We start from the raw sequence: 21,541 nt of genomic DNA on the forward strand, positions 1-21,541 counted from the left end.
TGCCGGGGATACCTCCTGAGAGGCAGGTTGAGTTCAGGATCGACCTGGTTCCTGGTGCGGCTCCGATAGCCAAAGCACCATATCGGCTTGCTCCCCCTGAGATGCAGGAGTTGTCTACACAGCTTCAGGAGCTGTTAGACAAGGGTTTCATTCGACCGAGCAGTTCGCCTTGGGGAGCGCCGATCTTATTTGTGAGGAAGAAAGACGGGTCGCATCGTATGTGTATTGATTATCGGGAGCTGAACAAGGTAACGGTGAAGAACCGTTACCCACTTCCGAGGATAGATGACTTGTTTGATCAGCTCCAGGGAGCGTCTTGGTTCTCCAAGATCGACCTACGCTCCGGTTACCACCAGATGAGGGTCAGGGATGAGGATGTACAGAAGACTGCTTTCAGGACCCGGTATGGTCATTATGAGTTTGTGGTGATGCCATTTGGGCTCACCAATGCCCCAGCCGCGTTCATGGATCTCATGAACCGCGTGTGTAGACCGATGCTGGATCGGTCAGTGATAGTGTTCATCGATGACATCTTGGTGTATTCCAAGACGCAGGGACAGCACGAGGAGCACCTGCGGGAGGTGTTGGAGACTTTGAGGAGGGAGAGACTGTTCGCTAAGTTCTCCAAGTGCGAGTTCTGGTTACGCGAGGTGCAGTTTCTTGGGCATCTCGTTAATCAGAAGGGTATTTTGGTTGACCCGGCCAAGATTGAGGCCGTGATGCAGTGGGAGGTCCCGAGGTCTCCATCTGAGATTCGGAGCTTCCTAGGATTGGCAGGGTATTATCGGAGGTTTATTCAGGATTTCTCCAAGATAGCAGTGCCGCTCACCCGACTAACCAAGAAGTCGGTAGTTTTTCGTTGGGGGTCTGAGCAGCAGGCGGCGTTCGAGACTCTCAGGCAGAGATTGTGCGAGGCTCCGATCCTTACCTTGCCAGAGGGTGTTGAGGATTTCGTGGTCTATTGTGATGCTTCGATCACAGGTATGGGAGCAGTGTTGATGCAGCGAGGCCATGTGGTGGCTTATGCTTCGAGACAGTTGAAGCCTCACGAGGCTAATTATCCTACCCACGACTTGGAGCTGGGGGCAGTTGTATTTGCCCTCAAGATTTGGAGGCATTACCTGTATGGGGTCCGCTGTACTATCTACACGGACCACAAGAGTTTACGATACCTTATGGATCAGCCGAGTTTGAATATGAGACAGAGGAGATGGTTGGACGTGCTGAAGGACTATGACTGTGAGATCCTGTATCATCCAGGGAAGGCCAACGTGGTGGCCGATGCCCTGAGCCGCAAGGTGTCGGCGGCCCCCATCAGGGATTTGTGTATGAGGATGACGGTAATCACTCCTTTGTTGGAGCGGATCAAGGAGGCTCAGATGGAGGGTCTCAAGGAGGAGAGGCAGAGGTGCGAGAGGATAGTGGGTCGAGTAGCTTCGTTCGACTACGACAGTCGGGGTTTGATGACGCTTCATGGTAGGGTGTGGGTACCGTACTGGGGTGGGGTACGGCAGGTATTGATGGACGAGGCTCATAAGTCTCGATTTTCTATCCATCCAGGGGCGACGAAAATGTATCGAGATCTTCGACCTGATTATTGGTGGCCCTGCATGAAGCGGGACGTCGCTTGGTACGTTGAGAGGTGCTTGACCTGCCGGAAGGTCAAGGCGGAGCACCAGAGACCTCACGGCAAGATGCAGCCGTTGGATATTCCCGTGTGGAAATGGGAGGACATCACCATGGATTTTATCACCAAACTTCCCAGGACCGCACGTGGAGTAGATTCGATATGGGTAGTGGTGGATCAGTTGACGAAGAGTGCCCATTTTATTCCGATCCAGGAGAGTATATCGGCGGAAAGGTTAGCCGATATCTATGTGCGAGAGATTGTGGCACGTCATGGAGTGCCGGTATCGGTAGTGTCGGACCGAGATGTTCGCTTCACGTCCAGATTTTGGAAGCGGTTCCACGACGAGATGGGTACTCGTCTCCATTTCAGCACCGCTTTCCACCCTCAGACCGACGGGCAGAGCGAGAGGACGATTCAGACTCTAGAGGATATGCTCAGGGCATGTGTCCTAGATTTCGGTGGCTGTTGGGATACGTATCTTCCCTTAGCGGAATTCTCGTATAACAACAGCTACCATGCGAGCATTGATCGACCTCCTTTTGAGATGTTATATGGCAGGAAGTGCAGGACCCCGATTTGTTGGGGCGAGGTCGGTCAGCGGGTCATGGGGAGCACCGAAGTGGTGCTCAAGACGACGGAACTGATCCAGCAGGTCCGTAGTAGACTGCAGACTGCGCAGAGTCGGCAGAAGAGCTACGCCGACAGGAGGCGTTCAGACTTGGAGTTTCAGGTGGGAGACATGGTTCTTCTGAAAGTCTCACCTTGGAAAGGTGTCATCAGGTTCCGGAAGAGGGGCAAATTGGGCCCCAGATTTATTGGTCCTTTCAGGGTTTTGGCCCGGGTGGGTCGGGTTGCTTATCGGTTAGATCTTCCTGAGGAGCTCAGTTTGATACACAACACCTTCCACGTGTCGCAGTTAAGGAAGTGTTTAGTGGACGAGACAGCGGTCGTTCCCTTGGGGGATATCCAGGTCGATAGCGGCTTGAATTATATCGAGAAACCGATAGCAATTTTGGAACGGAAGACCAAGACCTTGAGGAACAAGGTAATTCAGCTGGTAAAGGTGCAGTGGCAGCATCGGAAGGGGTCTGAATGGACATGGGAGGCTGAAGAAGAAATGAGAACGCACTACCCGGAGTTATTCGTAGATCCAGCCGTAGCAGACTTCGAGGACGAAGTCTGAAACAAGTGGGGGAGAATTGTAACGACCTGTTTCCGGTATGTTAATTAATTTGTTTTGGGCTAAGTTTTCAAGAGGGACTCGGCGAGTTATAGCCTGACTCGCCGAGTCGGGTCGCGCATCTTGTGCACGCGGGAGCCGGCGACTCGGCGAGTCCATATCCTGGACTCGGCGAGTCCATCCGTCTGGGTGAAACCCTAACTCCCCGGGTTTTGCTCACTATTTAAACCCCATTATAGCCTCCATCTCGTCACTTTCCCCCTGAGAGCACTGTGAGAAACCCTAAACCTTCCTCTTGTGAGCTTATAAGTGATCTTGTTCCATTTTGTGAAGGGGTGAAGAAGGAGAAGAAGAAGGAAGCAAGGAAACGAGTTCTAGTGCCAAGATCCAAGATCAAGTGTGAACTTATTTAGGTATTTTCGGAGTTCTCTTCTGGTTTCATGCTTAAACTTCCATTAGAGCTCTTTTAAGGGCTATTTGATGCTTGTTCCAAGCTTTATGCTTGCTTGATTGTGTTATTAAGCCGAAATACCTTTGGATCTGAGTGTTGGGGTGTTGAAGAGTCCAGATCCACTGTCTTTTTGGAGCTACATTGCTTACAAGCCATGGATCTACCCTTATTGTGCATATTTTAGTCTTATTTCCCTCATTCATGTGGTTGTACACGTAAAGTTGGAAACTTTACGTGGTAAAACAGCTTAATGGACCTAGATCTATCATTTGCATGTGTTGGATTCAAGAGAAATCGAGTAAAAATATGTTGCATGGCGGCGACTCGGCGAGTCGGAAGAACGACTCGACGAGTCAGGTCGCGAGTCCCGAGTTCTCCAGTTTCTTCAGTGTTGAGTGGACGAGGTGAGTTAGGGAGTGGACTCAGCGAGTTAAGAATAGACTCAGTAATGGAGGGACTCGGCGAGTTGTTCATACAACTCGGCGAGTCCAAGGCAATCTCCTTAAGGATTAAGAACAACTCGTCGAGTCTGTTCATCTGACTCGGCGAGTCGGATGAAGATCATCTGAGTTCTTGGATCCAGAGGGTACTCGTCGAGTCGATGCCACACTCGACGAGTAACAGCATGTAAGAGTTGAACAGAGAGTCTAGGACTCGGCGAGTCGGGTATCCCGACTCGGCGAGTCAGCCCTGTGTAAGTCAACTCTGACCAAGGGTAAAAGAGTCATTTTACCCTGAGTATAGTGCTAGTGATTGATTGAGTATGTTTATGGATTTGTAGCCGAGGAGATTCAGGAGCAGCAGCCGTTAGCTTTCCGAGCCACACACTCGTCCGCTAGCTTACGAGGTGAGTTTCCTTTCCGTAGGGGCGGGTCAAAGGCCACATTGCCGGCCCGTCCAGTTAATAGTAGTTTCCGGACTTCGGTCCGATGTAGTAGTCCGTATGTTTGATGCCTTCGTGGTTCAGACATGTTTTATGTGCTATGTGTATGTGTTTATGTTCCGGGCCACGGCCCGATACAGCATGCAGTATAAATGGTTATGATATGCGATGTAGTTAGTTCCGGACCTCGGTCCGATGCAGGGGACACGGTCCCAGTCAGTTCCGGACTTCGGTCCGATGCAGTCAGTTCCGGACTTCGGTCCGATGCAGTCAGTTCCGGACTTCGGTCCGATGCAGTTAGTTCCGGACTTCGGTCCGATGCAGGGGACAAGGTCCCAGTCAGTTCCGGACTTTGGTCCGATGCAGTTTCCGGGCGTCGGCCCGATGCAGTGGGCAAGGCTCAATATGTGTTTATGTGTTATTGTATGGTATGTGGTAGTTTGGGGGAGCTCACTAAGCTACGTGCTTACAGTTTCAGTTTTGGTTTCAGGTACTTCCGCAAGCAAAGGGAAGAGCTCGGGATGATGGCATCGCACACACCCCCGCCTCAGCTTTAGCCTGGGATTGATTTAGATGTTTTGATCTGATGTAGTATGATACAGTTTTTCCGCACAGTATTTTATTATGTTTTGGAATACATCACGTATGGTTTTATTATATGATGCTCTGATTGCAGTTTTGATTGCATTAAAAACAAAAATTTTTGGGTCGTATTTTTGGGTCGTTTCAATATGAATCAAGAGTGTCATGATTTGGCTTGTAAAGGTCCAAGTTGGTGGACAAAGTTGTGCTACAACACTCATGAGTGCTCATAAGTTCTGAGTATTGGATTCAACCCGCACTCATTTGAATCACTTCATGGATTCTATCACGAGTGATCATGAGACGATAATATCTTATATTCTTCAAACCTAGAGATATGAGTTGTTACTATGAGTTGGTTGTACATTGATTGCATGAAAACACATTCGGTAACTCGATGTTATAAAACGTGCTTTTGTGTATGATTCAACAAGTAGTAGAACAAGCCATATGAGTTGAAGTTTATCCATTCCTTTTACCTTTAGAATAAAATCGATATACGTGGGCCCCTCGATGATTTAGCGATGACACATGTGAGTGCTTGGCCAAGCCAGGACTGATTTGATTTGTTCAATCAGTCAGTCGTCATAAATCGGAAATTAGGAAACAACAAATGGACTGAGAGAATGATTATAATCCATGTCTCAGTTCATATGATATCTAGAATAGAGGAATATATGATCCCTTATCTAATGGACAAGTCATTGACAAAGGTCAGAGTTCGTTGACAAGGTCAGAGTTCGACAGCGGCTTTAAGAGCTATGATTGCCAGTTAGGTTTTGAAGTCATACTCAATAATAGTTTTAGACTTATCCAAGTAGGAGACCGTTGGATTAATGTCTAAGTCCATAACTATATTTGGTATGTACTTGACCTGACTTGGCATGGTCCATCTGGGTTGCACTTCACCGACACAATTTATATGGTTAGTCTTTTGAGAATAATATATTTTTGATTTATATTAATATATTATACATTCTAATATATTAATATGAAATCATATTATTTAATTAGTATTGATCAAGAATTAATTAAGTGATCAAAAGGAATTAGTTAAATATGGACTCTTATATATATATATATATATATATATATATATATATATATGTATGTATATGGAATGGGCCAAGTTCATTTAGGTTGGGCTAAGCTATCATGGATAGTCCATGAATGGTAACCCTAACCTCCGTACATTATAAAGAGGCCTTTTGGCACAAGAAATGGCACTTGTGTGTGAGGAAATAAGAGTGGGCCGATTTTAGTGTGCATACATATTCTCTCAAGTTCTTCCAAGGTGTTTTGGTGATTTTTGATTCCACTTGAGGCTTCCAAACTATTGGGGCTAAGCTCTTAAAGCTTGAAGACATCAAGCTACATCAAAACGTATGTAATCTAACTAGAACTTTATAGTATATGTGCTTCATAATATGCTAGTTAGGATGAAACCTTGGAATATTTAATTTTTGCATGTATAATAGAGAAAACATAAATCCAAGGTTTATAGGGTTGCATGTACACCATAAGAGTGTTAGAATGCTCATAACCCAACACTTAGTGTGCTGACTCTCATATGCCTAAATAGCGTAAAGGTGTCCAACCATTTCGCTCATCTCACGAGTGGCCTCTTCTACTCTCTGCTATGCTAAGGCTGCCCTATCCTGAGCTTCCATGAGCTATTGCCTTAGGGTGGTCACCTCCTCTTTTAAGGGGCGGAGATGATCGGTAAGGTCTTCCTATTCTGCGTGTTGGTTCGGTATAGCATTGAGGGGGTGAGGCTCGCTAAGGATCTCTCTGGCGCCTTCATCTATGTCTGAATGCTCATCAGAATCCTTTCCCTTGGGTTCCTCTCTTGGTATTTTTCAGGACCCAATTCTGGGTTCTCCCTCGGTCCATTCGTTGGCTATTACCGTAGGGTAGTAGGGGTCTTCGAGGTGACGCTCAGTCATGTTGTCTTCACGAGAGTGGAGGTATGAGATATATGTAGAAGGTTTAAGTGTGGAGGTCATATGGTATTCTAAAATGCTACTATAGTATTACATGTTTGATCCTAGGGCTTCCTGATGTACGAAATCGATACGTTCTTAGACTTGTTGTTATTTTTTAGTATCATAAAATACTCCTATAGTATTTTAAACCTTAGGTTTGGTTCTAACGCTCCTTTGCATGTAAGGTCGGTAGGTTTTAGACTCGTTGCAACGCTACCCTCACTCCCAAGAACATGTTGGTCGTATCTCGAATAAATACAGTTGATCAGGCTCTATTTATTCCATATATGATTACATAACTGCTCAGGTTTGACTGTAGTGTTCAACATCTAAATACTTTTGTTTTGTTCTTATTATGATACGGTTCTAGCAAGAATGTATACTTTTAGAAGATACTTATATTCTTAAGGTATACTATTAGTCAGAGTGTTTGTAGTCCCATTGTATTTATAGATGTATATCTTGTATGGTTAGATATACTAGTTCACTATAAACAATGCTCTGATACCAACCTGTCACACCCCCGAACCTGGACGGCGGAAACGTCCAGGGGCGGATGACTTCGTGTATAGTATCATAACAATTGAATATGAATGAAAATAGCAACCAAACATCATACATTGAAGATACACACTTACATAGTTTACATATTGAATTTTTTCATCAGTTACACAAAAGTAAGAAAGTAAAATTTCTTGAAGTTGCACCACTGGATAGTCCATGAATGGTAACCCTAACCTCCGTACATTATAAAGAGGCCTTTGGCACAAGAAATGGCACTTGTGTGTGAGGAAACAAGAGTGGGCCGATTTTAGTGTGCATACATATTCTCTCAAGTTCTTCCAAGGTGTTTTGGTGATTTGTGATTCCACTTGAGGCTTCCAAACTATTGGGGCTAAGCTCTTAAAGCTTGAAGACATCAAGCTACATCAAAACGTATGTAATCTAACTAGAACTTTATAGTATAGGTGCTTCATCATATGCTAGTTAGGATGAAACCTTGGAATATTTAATTTTTGCATGTATAATAGAGAAAACATAAATCCAAGGTTTATAGGGTTGCATGTACACCATAGGAGTGTTAGAATGCTCATAACCCAACACTTAGTGTGCTGACTCTCATATGCCTAAATAGCGTAAAGGTGTCCAACCATTTTGCTCATCTCACGAGTGGCCTTTTCTACTCTCTGCTATGCTAAGGCTGCCCTATCCTGAGCTTCCATGAGCTATTGCCTTAGGGTGGTCACCTCCTCTTTTAAGGGGTGGAGATGATCGGTAAGGTCTTCTTGTTCTGCGTGTTGGTTCGGTATAGCATTTTGAGGGGGTAAGGCTCGCTAAGGATCTCTCTGGCGCCTTCATCTATGTCTGAATGCTCATCAGAATCCTTTCCCTTGGGTTCCTCTCTTGGTATTTTTCAGGACCCAATTCTGGGTTCTCCCTTTGCACTTCCTCTGGTTCTTCCTCGGTCCATTCGTTGGCTATTACCGTAGGGTAGTAGGGGTCTTCGAGGTGACACTCAGTCATGTTGTCTTCACGAGAGTGGAGGTATGAGATATATGTAGAAGGTTTAATTGTGGAGGTCATATGGTATTCTAAAATGCTACTATAGTATTACATGTTTGATCCTAGGGCTTCCTGATGTACGAAATCGATACGTTCTTAGACTTATTGTTATTTTTTAGTATCATAAAATACTCCTATAGTATTTTAAACCTTAGGTTTGGTTCTAACGCTCCTTTGCATGTAAGGTCGGTAGGTTTTAGACTCGTTGCAACGCTACCCTCACTCCCAAGAACATGTTGGTCGTATCTCGAATAAATACAGTTGATCAGGCTCTATTTATTCCATATATGATTACATAACTGCTCAGGTTTGACTGTAGTGTTCAACATCTAAATACTTTTGTTTTGTTCTTATTATGATACGGTTCTAGCAAGAATGTATACTTTTAGAAGATACTTATATTCTTAAGGTATACTTTTAGTCAAAGTGTTTGTAGTCCCATTGTATTTATAGATGTATATCTTGTATGGTTAGATATACTAGTTCACTATAAACAATGCTCTGATACCAACCTGTCACACCCCCGAACCTGGACGGCGGAAACGTCCAGGGGCGGATGACTTCGTGTACAGTATCATAACAATTGAATATGAATGAAAATAGCAACCAAACATCATACATTGAAGATACTTACATAGTTTACATATTGAATTTGTTTATCAGTTATACAAAAGTAAGAAAGTAAAATTTCTTGAAGTTGCACCACTTGATCTCCTAGTCGAACTTACTACATGTTACTGGATCCCTGAGAATACAAGTCGTTTTGAAAAGCGTCAACTAAAAAGTTGGTAAGTTCATAAGCAGTTTTGTATAAAAATGGTTTTTGTACTTGTTTAGAAAAGTTTTCATAGTGCTTTCAGAAATCCGATATTTTCTAAAAAGAAATGGTTTGAAATATTTGTGTTTGATCTTATATTAATTCATGTGTGTTAATGTTTGCGAAAATAGAATGAGAATGATTTCCAGACAACCCGATGTTGTCTGCGATAGATAATGCTGAAATCTCAACCCCCGTGGTTGAGTACCAGCGCGTATAGATTACCGTTTTATCAAAAAGAAGGTTTCCCATTTTATCCAAAAAGAACATAGAATGGTTTCTCGTAAATCTTATAACGTTAAATCCTCTAAGTGAGCCGTTATAACCATACTAGATAATGATAATTTCGCCTGTCTTTGCGTTTTTGGGACGCCGACGGAACAAGGTACGGTTTGTCACCGTAGACTGGCCTAGTCTAACTGTAGCGAACAACTCAGGTGTGGGGTGTCACCCCGTATAGATCTATACACAAACTCACGCTCTCTCTCCGGGAGACTCTGGTTATAACTACAGGCTACGTTTGTACACTCATATGGTGCCAAAGGAAACGTCTCACTAGATCCTTAATCAAAGTTTACGCAAAAAGAAGAAAAACATATAAAACTCATTCCCAGGCCCAATAAACATGTAAGTGGACCACTAAGGCCCACTATACGTGTCTATTATTTCCAGGCTCAAAAGGAATATGAATGTATACCTTGGGCCCAATATACATATAAAAGGACACTAAGGCCCACTAAACATGAAAAATGACACTAAGGCCCACTAAGCATGTAAAAGGACACTAAAGCCCCCCTAAACATGTATATTATTTCCAGGCCCAATAAGGATATGAATATCGTTTTTAGCCCGTTTGTTGTTGTTGTGTTTATTTTAGCTCGATTATTTACAAAATTGATATAAAAAGCCCACTTTTTGTAAAGATGACATTCTTGGCCCAATAAGCCACAAATTTTCAATTAAGGCCCAATTATAGTAAAAATAACATTTTAGTCCCCATTTTGTTCAAAACTTGTATTTATGGCTAGTTTTTGGTAAATATAACATTTTTAACCCATTTTTTTAATCAAAAATATCATTTTTGGCTTGATTTTTGTGAAAATACACATTTTTCTGGTTTTTGACTTTTCTGACCCTGTTGTTGGAAAATTTGTGGAAAAATCATCGTAAATCGAAATTTAGATCCGTAAACTATGGAAGTTTGGAAATTTTGTCTACTTTGTTCACAATTTTTCTCATAATTTTTAATGGCCTTAACAAGTGTGAAATTGCTCACCTTCATAGGCTGGTCAGAAATTATTTCAAATATGATAGACAGTTTTGTAAAATTCGCCAAAAATTGTAGAAAAATCGTATGAAAACGTGAGAGTAGTCATTTTAAAGGTATAAACCTGAACGTTTTGCATGTAAAACAGTTTTGAAAAATATTCTCATTAAGTTGGTCAAAATAGTCCGAGATTGGACTAAAATTTTTTTGTCAATGCCTGATTTTTGAGTTTAAGTTATCTAAGTTTGTTCACAACATTTGTTTTTGCTATGTTAAGTGGATAAATCCCATATCTACAATTTATATGTATTATATGTGATGAAACATACTTTTCTCAAGGTTTTTATAAAGATCCAAGTGATAAACTTCATGTTCAAGTAAAGATCTAAAAGTTAAACACATAAACATGCATATATACATAGATCTAACACAAAATCACTTGTATTCTCCCCCAAAAACATTATAAAACCGAAAACAAAGGGGTATGAACTCACCTTTGGGTTTTTTGAGATTTATATGAAGAAGAAGATGAAACTTTGAACCTAGCTTGAGTTTTTGGTGGGATCTTGAAATGGAGGTGGTTCTAAGGTCCAAAATCATGAAAATGAAGTTGTAAGAGGAAGGATCTTAGCATAGACTTGAAATATAACATCTAGAGATGAATATGGACATACCAAGTTATGAATCTTGAAGAGAAACTTCTTGTAACACACATACAAACCACGAACTTTGTAATATCTCCATTTTACTAAGTTAATTGGTAAAATGAATTAATACTTTTTCTTTACAATTATATTAAAATAATTAATATTACTTTATAGATTCCAATAAGATATGGATTCAACCGACTCTAAGCATATACGAAAATAAAGAAAATTACTTATGGATAATAGAAAATCCAATGTTATGTCTATCATTGAAATAGGTAATTGTTTATCTACAAGTAAAATTAATTTTATTGTCATTCATTTTCTAAATTTATTTTTTCTTATAAAAATATTGTTTTATTTTGTATCAACTTTTCATGTTTTGTAACCAATGCATTTTCTTATTCAGTATTGTTACTTTTATATAACATATGTAGTTTATCGTCAGCAACATTTAAGATAATCAAATAATTCTACGTAACAATGTCAACCCAAATTATATCATATGGATATCAACATACAAATTTCCAATCTACTTTTAATTTTAATATCATAAGTCCATTATCTTGCGATGTTAAAGAGAAATGAAAATTTTAAAAATTATATTTTGATAACAAAAGATTATGTCCACTACTTTTATCATGCAATTTATTTAAGTTTTCATCGGTAACTTTGTGTTACACATTTCTGGTTAGTTAATTCTTTAATTTATTATGTGTAGCTTTTTGTGAAATAACAAATACATATTTGTATTAAATATTGTTATTATTTCATACTTAATGCTTATCATGATCACATTGATTTCAATTTATTTCCAAATTTTATTTAATAAATCCGTTATATATCATTTCCAATGATATAACTTCACTTCTTCTTTTTTTTACATAATATACACGTTAAGTTACAAATATTTTTTATTTTTAGTGTAACTTTCATCTTGTAATTTTTTTAGACAATAATGGTAAATTTGATAATAAGACATCTAATTTTGTATTCAAATAAGTTTTGGAAATTTATTATTCATAACAACACCTTACAATATATCAATAGTTTTTTTTATTAGTATAAATTCAGTTAGATACTTATTCATCAATTCATTTATACTTATTTCAAAAGTTTATTTTAAAAAATGTTTAATGTTTACATCTTCATATTCAACACAATTATTTTGAATATGTTAATAGTTTTTTATTAGTATAGATTAAATTACTTATTTATTTATCATTTCGTTTTAATTTATGTAAAAGTAGTACTTTAAGTTTGTATTTATGTAAAAATAATACTTTAAGTTTAAACGTTTAATATTTACATCTTTATATCATTATACTTTTAATAAACTTATGTAATACACAGGTCTCGCACCTAGTAAACTAATAAAATAGTAGTCATTTTCTTATTTTTGTTTTATCAATTATAAACTTCTTAATTTGTAATTCAATAAATCACCGTTTTGCATATTCATATAACTCTTAGGACCAGCCATTTTACGGTTGAACTCTCTTTTTTGCGTTTACATAAAAACAAAAACCATTCACACCACGAACCAAATTTCAAATCTTTACAAAGCGGGGCTAAATGTAACTTCGTTAAAGTAGTGTGTGGTGGATGTAAATACTACTATTACTATATATAAAAGCAACGATACCATGTATTAAAAAAGGGTTAGTTCTATAAATATCCACTTATCTATATTTACCTCCTCCAAAGTCAATCAAATCAATTTTTAATATTATTATTATTAATTTTATAAATTTCCCATAAAATTTTAACATTCGGACGACATTATAAATTCGAACGATTATATAAATCGGTTTTTAAATATTTTTTATATTTTAATATTAATATTATTATTGTTATTATTGTTATAAATTTCGAATAACATTTTATAAATCGGACATTATAAATAAAATCGGAACAAAAGCAAAATTTGTCCATATTAATTACGAATCAGAACATTCGACTGCATGGAAAACAATGTATAGTGCTCGACTAAAAGTTTTCAATCCGCATAAGCACCACGCAATTGTAATACCATACCAATTAATATCCATAATTAATAGGGACAAATTTTGCTTTTGTTCCGATTTTTGTATAACCGTTCGAATTTATAATGTCCGATTTATAAAATGTTTTTCGAAATTTATAATAATAATAACAATAATAATATTAATATTAAAATATAAAAAATATTTAAAACCGACTTTACATAACCGTTCGAATTTATAATGTCGTCCGAATGTTAAACTTTATAACAATAATAATAACAATACTAAAATATAATAATAATAATAATAAATTAAAAAAACAAAATAGGAAAAAAAAACAAAAAGAAAACAAGAAAAACAAAAAATGGGTAGGATTGGAAAATGAAAGGGACCCTTCAAAAAGAACACCAATGGGTAGTAATTTACATAACTACACCCTACGCCAACAGAAGCTCCCACTGTTCATCAACCTAGATTCTCCGATCACCTACCTCACCAGAACCACCGCCTCCGTCAATCTCCAATCTGGTACGAATACTATTCTCGAACTCATTCCATTTCATCTTGTAGCTCTCTTTTTACTTTGATTTTGCTTCTTTCATTTAGAATCGTTGATTTTAGATTAGAATTGTAGAAATTGAAACATGTTTTTCTAACTCTAAAATTTAATGGAATTGTATAGAAACAACGATTTGTTTTGCATGAATTTCTGATGATTTCATCGTTCTTTTTCAGAACATCCAGGAGCAACTCGAAATTCAGTTTCCTTCAATCATGGCGATGAAATCACAAATTGTTTTCGTTTTCATTTGCTCTTTTTTTATCCTTACTAACACCGAGGGTATCCAACAGCTACGATTTGATCAAACGAAAGGCGAGTTCAAGATTCTACAGGTGGCTGACATGCACTACGCTGATGGAAGTAAAACCCCATGTGAAGATGTTCTTCCAGATCAATTCCCCCATTGCTCCGACTTAAACACCACTGATTTCATTCAGAGAATGATCGATGCTGAATCACCTGACCTCATTGTTTTCACTGGAGACAACATCTATGGACCCGATACAACAGATGCAGAAGCTTCCATGAATGCAGCTTTTGCTCCTGCCATTTCATCAAACATCCCATGGACCGCTGTCTTAGGAAACCATGATCAAGAATCCACATTATCCAGACAAGGTGTCATGAATCATATCGTTCAAATGAAACACACTTTGTCTCTTCTTAACCCACCTGGTTTTGATGTTATAGATGGTTTTGGGAATTACAATCTTCAAGTGTTTGGAAGTGAAGGATCAGATTTTGTGAATAATTCGATCTTAAACTTATACTTTCTTGATAGTGGCGACTACTCTACAGTTCCATCTATCCCTGGATATGGATGGATCAAAACATCTCAACAGTTTTGGTTTCAAGAAACTTCAATGGAGCTTCAAAAAAACACAAAAGCTCCTGGACTTGCGTACTTTCACATCCCATTGCCCGAATATTCAGAGTTTGATTCTTCAAACTTTACGGGTGTGAGACAAGAAGGGATTAGTTCGGCTTCTGTGAACTCTGGATTCTTTACAACAATGGTGGAATCAGGTGATGTGAAGGCTGTTTTCACTGGACATGATCATTTGAATGATTTTTGTGGAGAGTTGAATGGAATTAATCTTTGTTATGCTGGAGGGTTTGGATACCATGCTTATGGGAAGGCGGGGTGGTCAAGAAGGTCAAGGGTGGTGGTTGTGTCGTTGGAGAAAGAGTCGAATGAGAATTGGGGGGAAGTTAAGTCAATTAGAACATGGAAAAGACTTGATGATGAAAAGTTAACCACCATTGATGATCAGATACTTTGGAGCAAGAATTAATCCATCTTGGAATCGTGAAAGTAAAGAAAAAGTGTTGTTTGAATCATCAAATTTTACAATGAGTGGCAAAATGGGAATTTCAATCAATGAATATACGGTTGTCATAATGTCATGTGAATGTAGTTATCATAATCTTCATCAAATCTGATGTTTTTGGTTAGTATTGATCTCTTCTCTTTCGTTTATCTAATAATTTTGTTTTATTTTGCTTTGGTATGATCGATATTATGTTGTGTTGGAAAATAAGTTTTATATTTCACTAAAGATAATTATTAGTATCTTCCAAGCATAAACTTGTCAATCACATATGGATGAAAAAGAATATAATAAGTGTTTTCTTGTTATTAAATTGACTGTATATAGTTTTTGATAAGTGAATGTCTAAAATGGTTTATTAGTTAATCGTGTCTTATGTATAAAGTGTTGTATACCTACATATTGTTTCTGATTCTTTTGGACTGAATGAACTTAAATGAATTGTTTGAAGCTAAGTAATTGCTTCTGTATAAACATAAACATGAACAAGCATAAACATAAATAAACCCATTTACAAAAACCATAAACAAACCATTACAGTAAATCATTTACAAAAACAAAAACATAAATATCATTAATTTGTCTAATTATTCTAATGCAACCGTCACCATTCCTATATGTTGACAATAATGACATTGTATCATTTGTTTACGTTCATAAACCCTCACGTTGGTGATTTGTAGTGTGGGTATTGAATAGGTGTTGTGCTAAGGGTGAATGGGCCGGTGATTGAATCAAAAGTATGTATGTTTGGGGTGTGTGGAGTATTTAGATGTTGATCCATTTTTTAAGGTTTGATGAATGAGAAATAATTAGTAGTTTAGAAAGAAAGAAATGGTGGTTGAAATGGGAAAATGTAATATATATATATATATATATATATATATATATATATATATATATATATATATATATATATATATATATATATATATATATATATATATATAACATGGGCATTTGGAGAATGTGAGTTCAATTGAGCACTTGGAACTCAATGGACCACTTAGGGTTCATGGAGTATGTGACAAAGGAACAGATCACTAAGAAGGGAATTGATCATCAAACAAAGGAATGGATCAAGTGAAAAAGAAATGGATCTTCTAAAAGGGGGTATGGAGCACTTTGGAGCATAGATGCACCATCCATGATGAGGATACGCCACCTTGCAATACAAGTGTGACATTCATTGTCTAGATGTGCCACCTTGAAGTCTTGATTCACCATCTTGGTGTAAGGTGTGACGCATGTGTTCCTTGATGAGCTACTTTTGATATGATGCTCAAGATTGTACAATTTTGCTAAGAAGTGAAAGATTCTCATGAAAGATGCCCATCGATGATGCTCATGGAAGATGTTCATCGATGATGCTTATGGAAGATGCTCATCAATGATGCTCATGGATGATGCTTATAGAAGATGCTCATGAGGTTGAAGATTCCAAAAGCTACGACATGGTGGATTATGATTGGTTGATTACATTCATGGTCCTATGAGCCAAATGGACTTGGTCCATTACGGTTTTAGATCTAATCCCTTCACTATAAATAAGGATGTTGCTAGTCATTTGTTTGTTTCTTTTGTATCCTTAGTGAGTAGGTCGAATCTTTATTGAGTTGTACTAGTAATACAACACCAAGGTCCAGGTAAATAACACCTTTGAGTTTTGGAAATTCAAGTCATTAATGATGAAGTTTTGTAGAGACCATGGCATGACAAAGGATGTATCATGACGTGGTTAAGACTAGATGAAATGCGTATTCATTTTGGTCCTCACATTGTGGCATGATGTTGGCCACGACATGATGGCAGCCATGACGCAAAACACTAAATTTCGGTCCTTAAGCCCTATTTAAGGGATGTGATGGCTAGGGTCTGCACACCCTCAGCCTCCATCACCTCTTTTTCGACCTAGAAGCATCTGTAGCCTCTATTGTTGAGTTTTTGAAGTTTTGTGGTGATTTTTGGTGAAAAAAAGAAGAAGGCATCCTTTGTGAGAAGATCCAACAAGTAAGCCCCTCCTCCACTTTTTAGCTCATCTTTTGGACCATTGTAAGTCTTCATGTTCCAACCTTTATGCTTCATGCTTCTAGACCTAGGTTTATGTTCCTTGTTCTTCATGTTTGGGTTAGTTGGTGTGGTTGGATTCCATAAAGTTGTCAACTTTATGGAACCTTGAGGTCCTCTTGTGATTATATGTCCTAGATCTGAAGAATGATTGAGTTTTGAATCCTTACATGAGGTTTTCGCCTCATTTTCATCATTTTTGACCTATTTAGAGTTTAAGACATGCATTAGACATGCATTTCTATAAAGCACCGAATTTTATGATCCATTAGGTGTAGAAAATCCTTCTCGAACGTATGGTTAAGTGGCCTTGGCAATTAAGAGCTTAATGCATTAAGATGGCCAGAACACTTCCCATGACATAGAGGATTGGCCTCTACGACATGAAGTCAAAAAGTCTCTGTGACTGTTTTGTGCCGAGGCCAACACGACGTGGCAGAAGCTTCGTCACGGTGTAGCGGCCGGCTATGAGACTTTAACTGTTGAGTTTGACTTTGACCATTGACTTTTGATCAAACTTGAGGGTTTTAAGCCCAGAGATTGATGATTTGCCTCTATTTGATGTATAAGTGGTTTGTAGTGTCAGTTCTTGTCATCATGTGGGCAGTGTTGATATCTATTAACTTACAAGGTAAGTTTTCTCACTATACTTTGTACTATAGTATGTATCCTTGTGTTTGCAATGGTGGTAGGTTGTAGTGATCTTTTGTATTGGTAGATTTGTATTAGGGGTGCAAAAGAGCCAAACTACCCATGAGCTACTCAGGATTGACTCGTTAAAAGCGCAACTCGAAATTGATTTTAAACGAGCCCGAACCGAGCTCTAGCTTAATATTAAGCTTGTTTATTAAACGAGCTCGAGCTTAAGCCTATGTCACTAAACTAGATTAGGCTTGCAAGCCTAAACGAACCTATATATAATATCATTTATTGTTATTTTTATATAATAAAATAAAATCATATTTAGGGAATTAGGGATTTAAGTATTGGTAAACGAGGTTCTTAATGAGCTCGAGCTGAGCTTAAGATTATTTAGGTATGTTGGACAAAAAATAAGCCGAGATTGAGCCCGGTCGAAGCTTGTATAATTATTTATGAGCTCGAGCCAAGCTCGGTACAAGAAGCTCGAATTAAGTCAAGCTTGAGCTTGAGCCTCATATAACTTAAACAAGCCCAAGCCGAGCCTGGCCAGGATCGAGCTCGGTTCGGCTCGTTTACACCCTCAAATTCCATATGATTACCTATGTTGTTGGATCTTTTTTTTGTTTGTTTTGCATATGTCCACATATTGTTGTAGGGTTGAGATAGTCTTGCTTTGTTTTGTAGGCCAAGATACCCGGGTGGTCCAGTGTAATGTAGGCCTTGCGAGGAGGTCCAGTCAAACTGTAGGCCTAAAGGAGTGTTCTAACTATAGTAGGACTTGCAAGACGTCCAGTAGACTGTAGAGTCAGTAGAGTTGTTCAGGCATCCTACAGGCTTTGCGAGGGGGTCCAAGAAGACTGTAGGTTCATGTGTGCATGCATTGTATGTGTATTCTTGTGTTGGGTATTTTGGGGAACTTACTAAGCTTTGTTTATAGTTGTAGATTTAAATGTTTCATGTACTTCAGATGATCGGGGCAAGGAGAATGAATGATCTTACACATCCTTCTATTGGTTGATGTATTAAGAGATGATATTGACACTCTTATTTTTATGGTTTTGTTTTGAAACAATGAATGATTATTTTTTGTATTATATAAAAATGTCTTGTAAAACTGAAAAAATTTTACAATGGTTTTTGGGACATTGCAAATTGGTATCAGAGCCCGGTTTAAGGGATTTGGATGAACATTCATGTGATCCCAAACACAAACTAAGGATCTGAGGATTTTCAATGGTTTTTTGAAAAGTATAAATTTAAAAAAGAGAAAAGAGGATGTGATACGTACAATCAGCCGGAGCTCAAGAGAAGTTATTCCCCAAGATATCCACACTTGATATATGTGTATTGGTGATATGTAATTTGTTAGAAATGCATGCTAGTAAAATAGGATAAGAATCTTCAGGAATTGCATGATAAAATTTTCTAATTTTTGATGCGTGATAGCCCAGGAGATTTCTTGATAGGCTATATGAAACTGGCATTATTGTTGAGTTGCCAACTGTATGCATCATGATTGTACATTACCAGGATTTTATTGCCTGAGAATGCTTGATTTAGCCTTATTTCATGTTCCCTGGTTGTGGGCTAGGGTATAATCAATTATTCGATTGTGTATTGAATCTGGCAATGTGTATGATTAGCATACGCAAGGCGACCACAACGTTAGAGGAGGTTTCATGGATTGGATGTGTGATTGTTACAGAGCTAGTACAAGTAAGGAATTTGCAGTTACTCTTGAGAGAGTTTGTGTAGGGTGTATACATACCTTAGTAGCTTTGGGCCAGTGGCCTTGGAATTTTATGGTGATCTTTCGAGACAAATATGGGTAGGTGTGAAAGGTAGTATGGGCCTGTACTACCAAAAGTACAGGACCCGTACGCATATCAAGGAAGAAACGAGTTTTGAGGAATGAGTGGTCGAATAGTGATGTGTTAGGGTATGATGTGATTTTCTGATGTGTTCCGGTTTATTTTCAATATGGTGACTATGAGAGGTTTAGGATCGGGTGCTAATGGCTTGGTCAGGCCAGGTTTGGGTGACGACGAGATCCGCAAGTTGATCACTACTCAACTGACTTTGGCAATCAGGGAGGCAATCTCAGAGTTGTTTAGGTCTATCAAGACTACTTTGATTTAGATGTTTGATGAGCATTATGTTGACGCCACTAAGGCTGTTGTCACTGCAGCCACCACAGTTGCGCGACTTCAAGGAGGAGGATTTATGCAGTACGGGGAGTTTAGCAACATAAAGCCCCCGAGTTTCACGGGTTCAAGGACTCGATTCTTTCTATGATATGGATATATGATGTTGACGGGTGTTTTTTCATGTTCGGAGAACCATAAGGTTAAGTTCGCTATGAACCTTTTTCGCCTGGGGGGCGAAGGACTGCTGGAAGTTTGCCACTTAGAGACTTTCTATTGCGGAGTGGGCCGCGGTTACATGGGAACAACTACATTAAAATGCTTCACAATAAGTACATTCCACTAATCGAGAGAGAGAAAAAAAGGTTAGCCCTGGAGGTATCTGTCGCTGAAGCAGACAACATAATTGTTGATGGAGATCAGCAAGATATCTACTAACAGAGTACGATTTTGCCCTGAGTATGTGTTGGATTAGTGTCTAAGTCCATAACTATTTTGGTATGTACTTGACCCGATGGTGCATGGTCCTTTTGGGTTGCCTTCACCAAAGCAACTTGATTGGAGAAATAAATAAAGAGAGAGAGGTTATTATGATTTATTAATATGTTATAAATAATATATTAAAGGAGAAATCATATTTGTTTAATTAATATTGGTCAATAATTAATTAAGAATTAATTTTGTGATCAAGTGTAATTAATTAAACTAGAGGGGCTGATTTGTAATTATGTGATAGTTACAAAATAAGGTAAGGGTTATCTTATTGATAGGTTGGACGAATTTAAGGATATAGAGCCTTAGAATTCGAGTATGATAAGGATTCAAGGATTATCTTATGGGTTGCTTTGTGGATAAGCAAGTAGATAAGGATAATGACTGAAACCCTATCTCTACACCTATATAAACACCCCTTGGCTCATGAATTCGTGTAACCCTTCCCAAGAGGTCCTAAGGACGAATTCTAACCTCCCTCCTCTCTCTTTATACCTTCTCCACTTGCTTATGGTGTTTGTAAGCCATTAGAGGAGTGACACTTGTGACTCTCAGCTTTCCAAGGTCAATTCAAGGAGGAATTAGATTGTTATTGCTATATAACAATCAAGGTATGTTCTTAAACCTATTTACATGTGAATTCTGATTTCCATATGCTAGAATTAGGGTTCAAAGTCTTGGATTCAAAGTATGTACAATAGAGAAACCTAGATCCGAGCTTTAGGGTTTGTATGAGCACATAGGATGTCTTATGACCAAAACCCATCAATGGTATCAAAGCCATGATTGGTTTCTATTGTATTGATGCATATTTGATCGAAATAAGCACTGAAAATCGATTTTTTGAGTTTCTGAATGTTTGACTCGCCGAGTCACTTGGTGAACTCGCCGAGTCAGCTGTACTGGACGAGTTCAGGTCCAGACTCGATGAGTCAAAGGGTCTGACAGCTCAGATTCGCGATTTTCTTTCTGTTTTGCCTTTGGATAATTACCATAAACATGTTTTTGTGATGAAATCCGAATTTTTTCATTATTATGTGATTATCCTTACCTAAATAGAAGATAATTGTTAAAATTTAGATAATCACTTGTTTTATTAGATAAAGTTTGATTATTTGTAATTTAGACTTGAATTATCTTGTGAAATAGTTTCAATATTTTCCCTTTAGGTTTTATAGTTTAAATTTGAACCCAAAAGTTTTGTTGTTTTGAAATTTAAATAGTTAAAACCCTAATGTTTTGAAAAAGGTTTCAAAACTTGCCCTCAAGTTTTGGAATTCAAATTTTGATTAAATAGTTTAATTTTGATGCAT

General features: G+C 38.3%; 1 protein-coding gene across 1 annotated transcript; it reads left to right on the forward strand.

The window, feature by feature from the left end:
- Positions 1–13,359: 13,359 nt before the first annotated feature.
- On the forward strand, positions 13,360–15,050 carry LOC111895995 (probable inactive purple acid phosphatase 29). The gene is made up of 2 exons (XM_023892030.3): positions 13,360–13,518; positions 13,726–15,050. Exon 2 carries the CDS (start codon positions 13,765–13,767, stop codon positions 14,845–14,847), a length of 1,083 nt encoding a protein of 360 aa, XP_023747798.1. The 5' UTR covers positions 13,360–13,518; positions 13,726–13,764; the 3' UTR covers positions 14,848–15,050.
- The last annotated feature ends 6,491 nt before the right edge of the window (positions 15,051–21,541 follow it).

Source organism: Lactuca sativa, chromosome 4 (genome assembly GCF_002870075.4).
Source record: "Lactuca sativa cultivar Salinas chromosome 4, Lsat_Salinas_v11, whole genome shotgun sequence".
In the NCBI taxonomy this organism is placed as follows: Eukaryota; Viridiplantae; Streptophyta; class Magnoliopsida; order Asterales; family Asteraceae; genus Lactuca; species Lactuca sativa.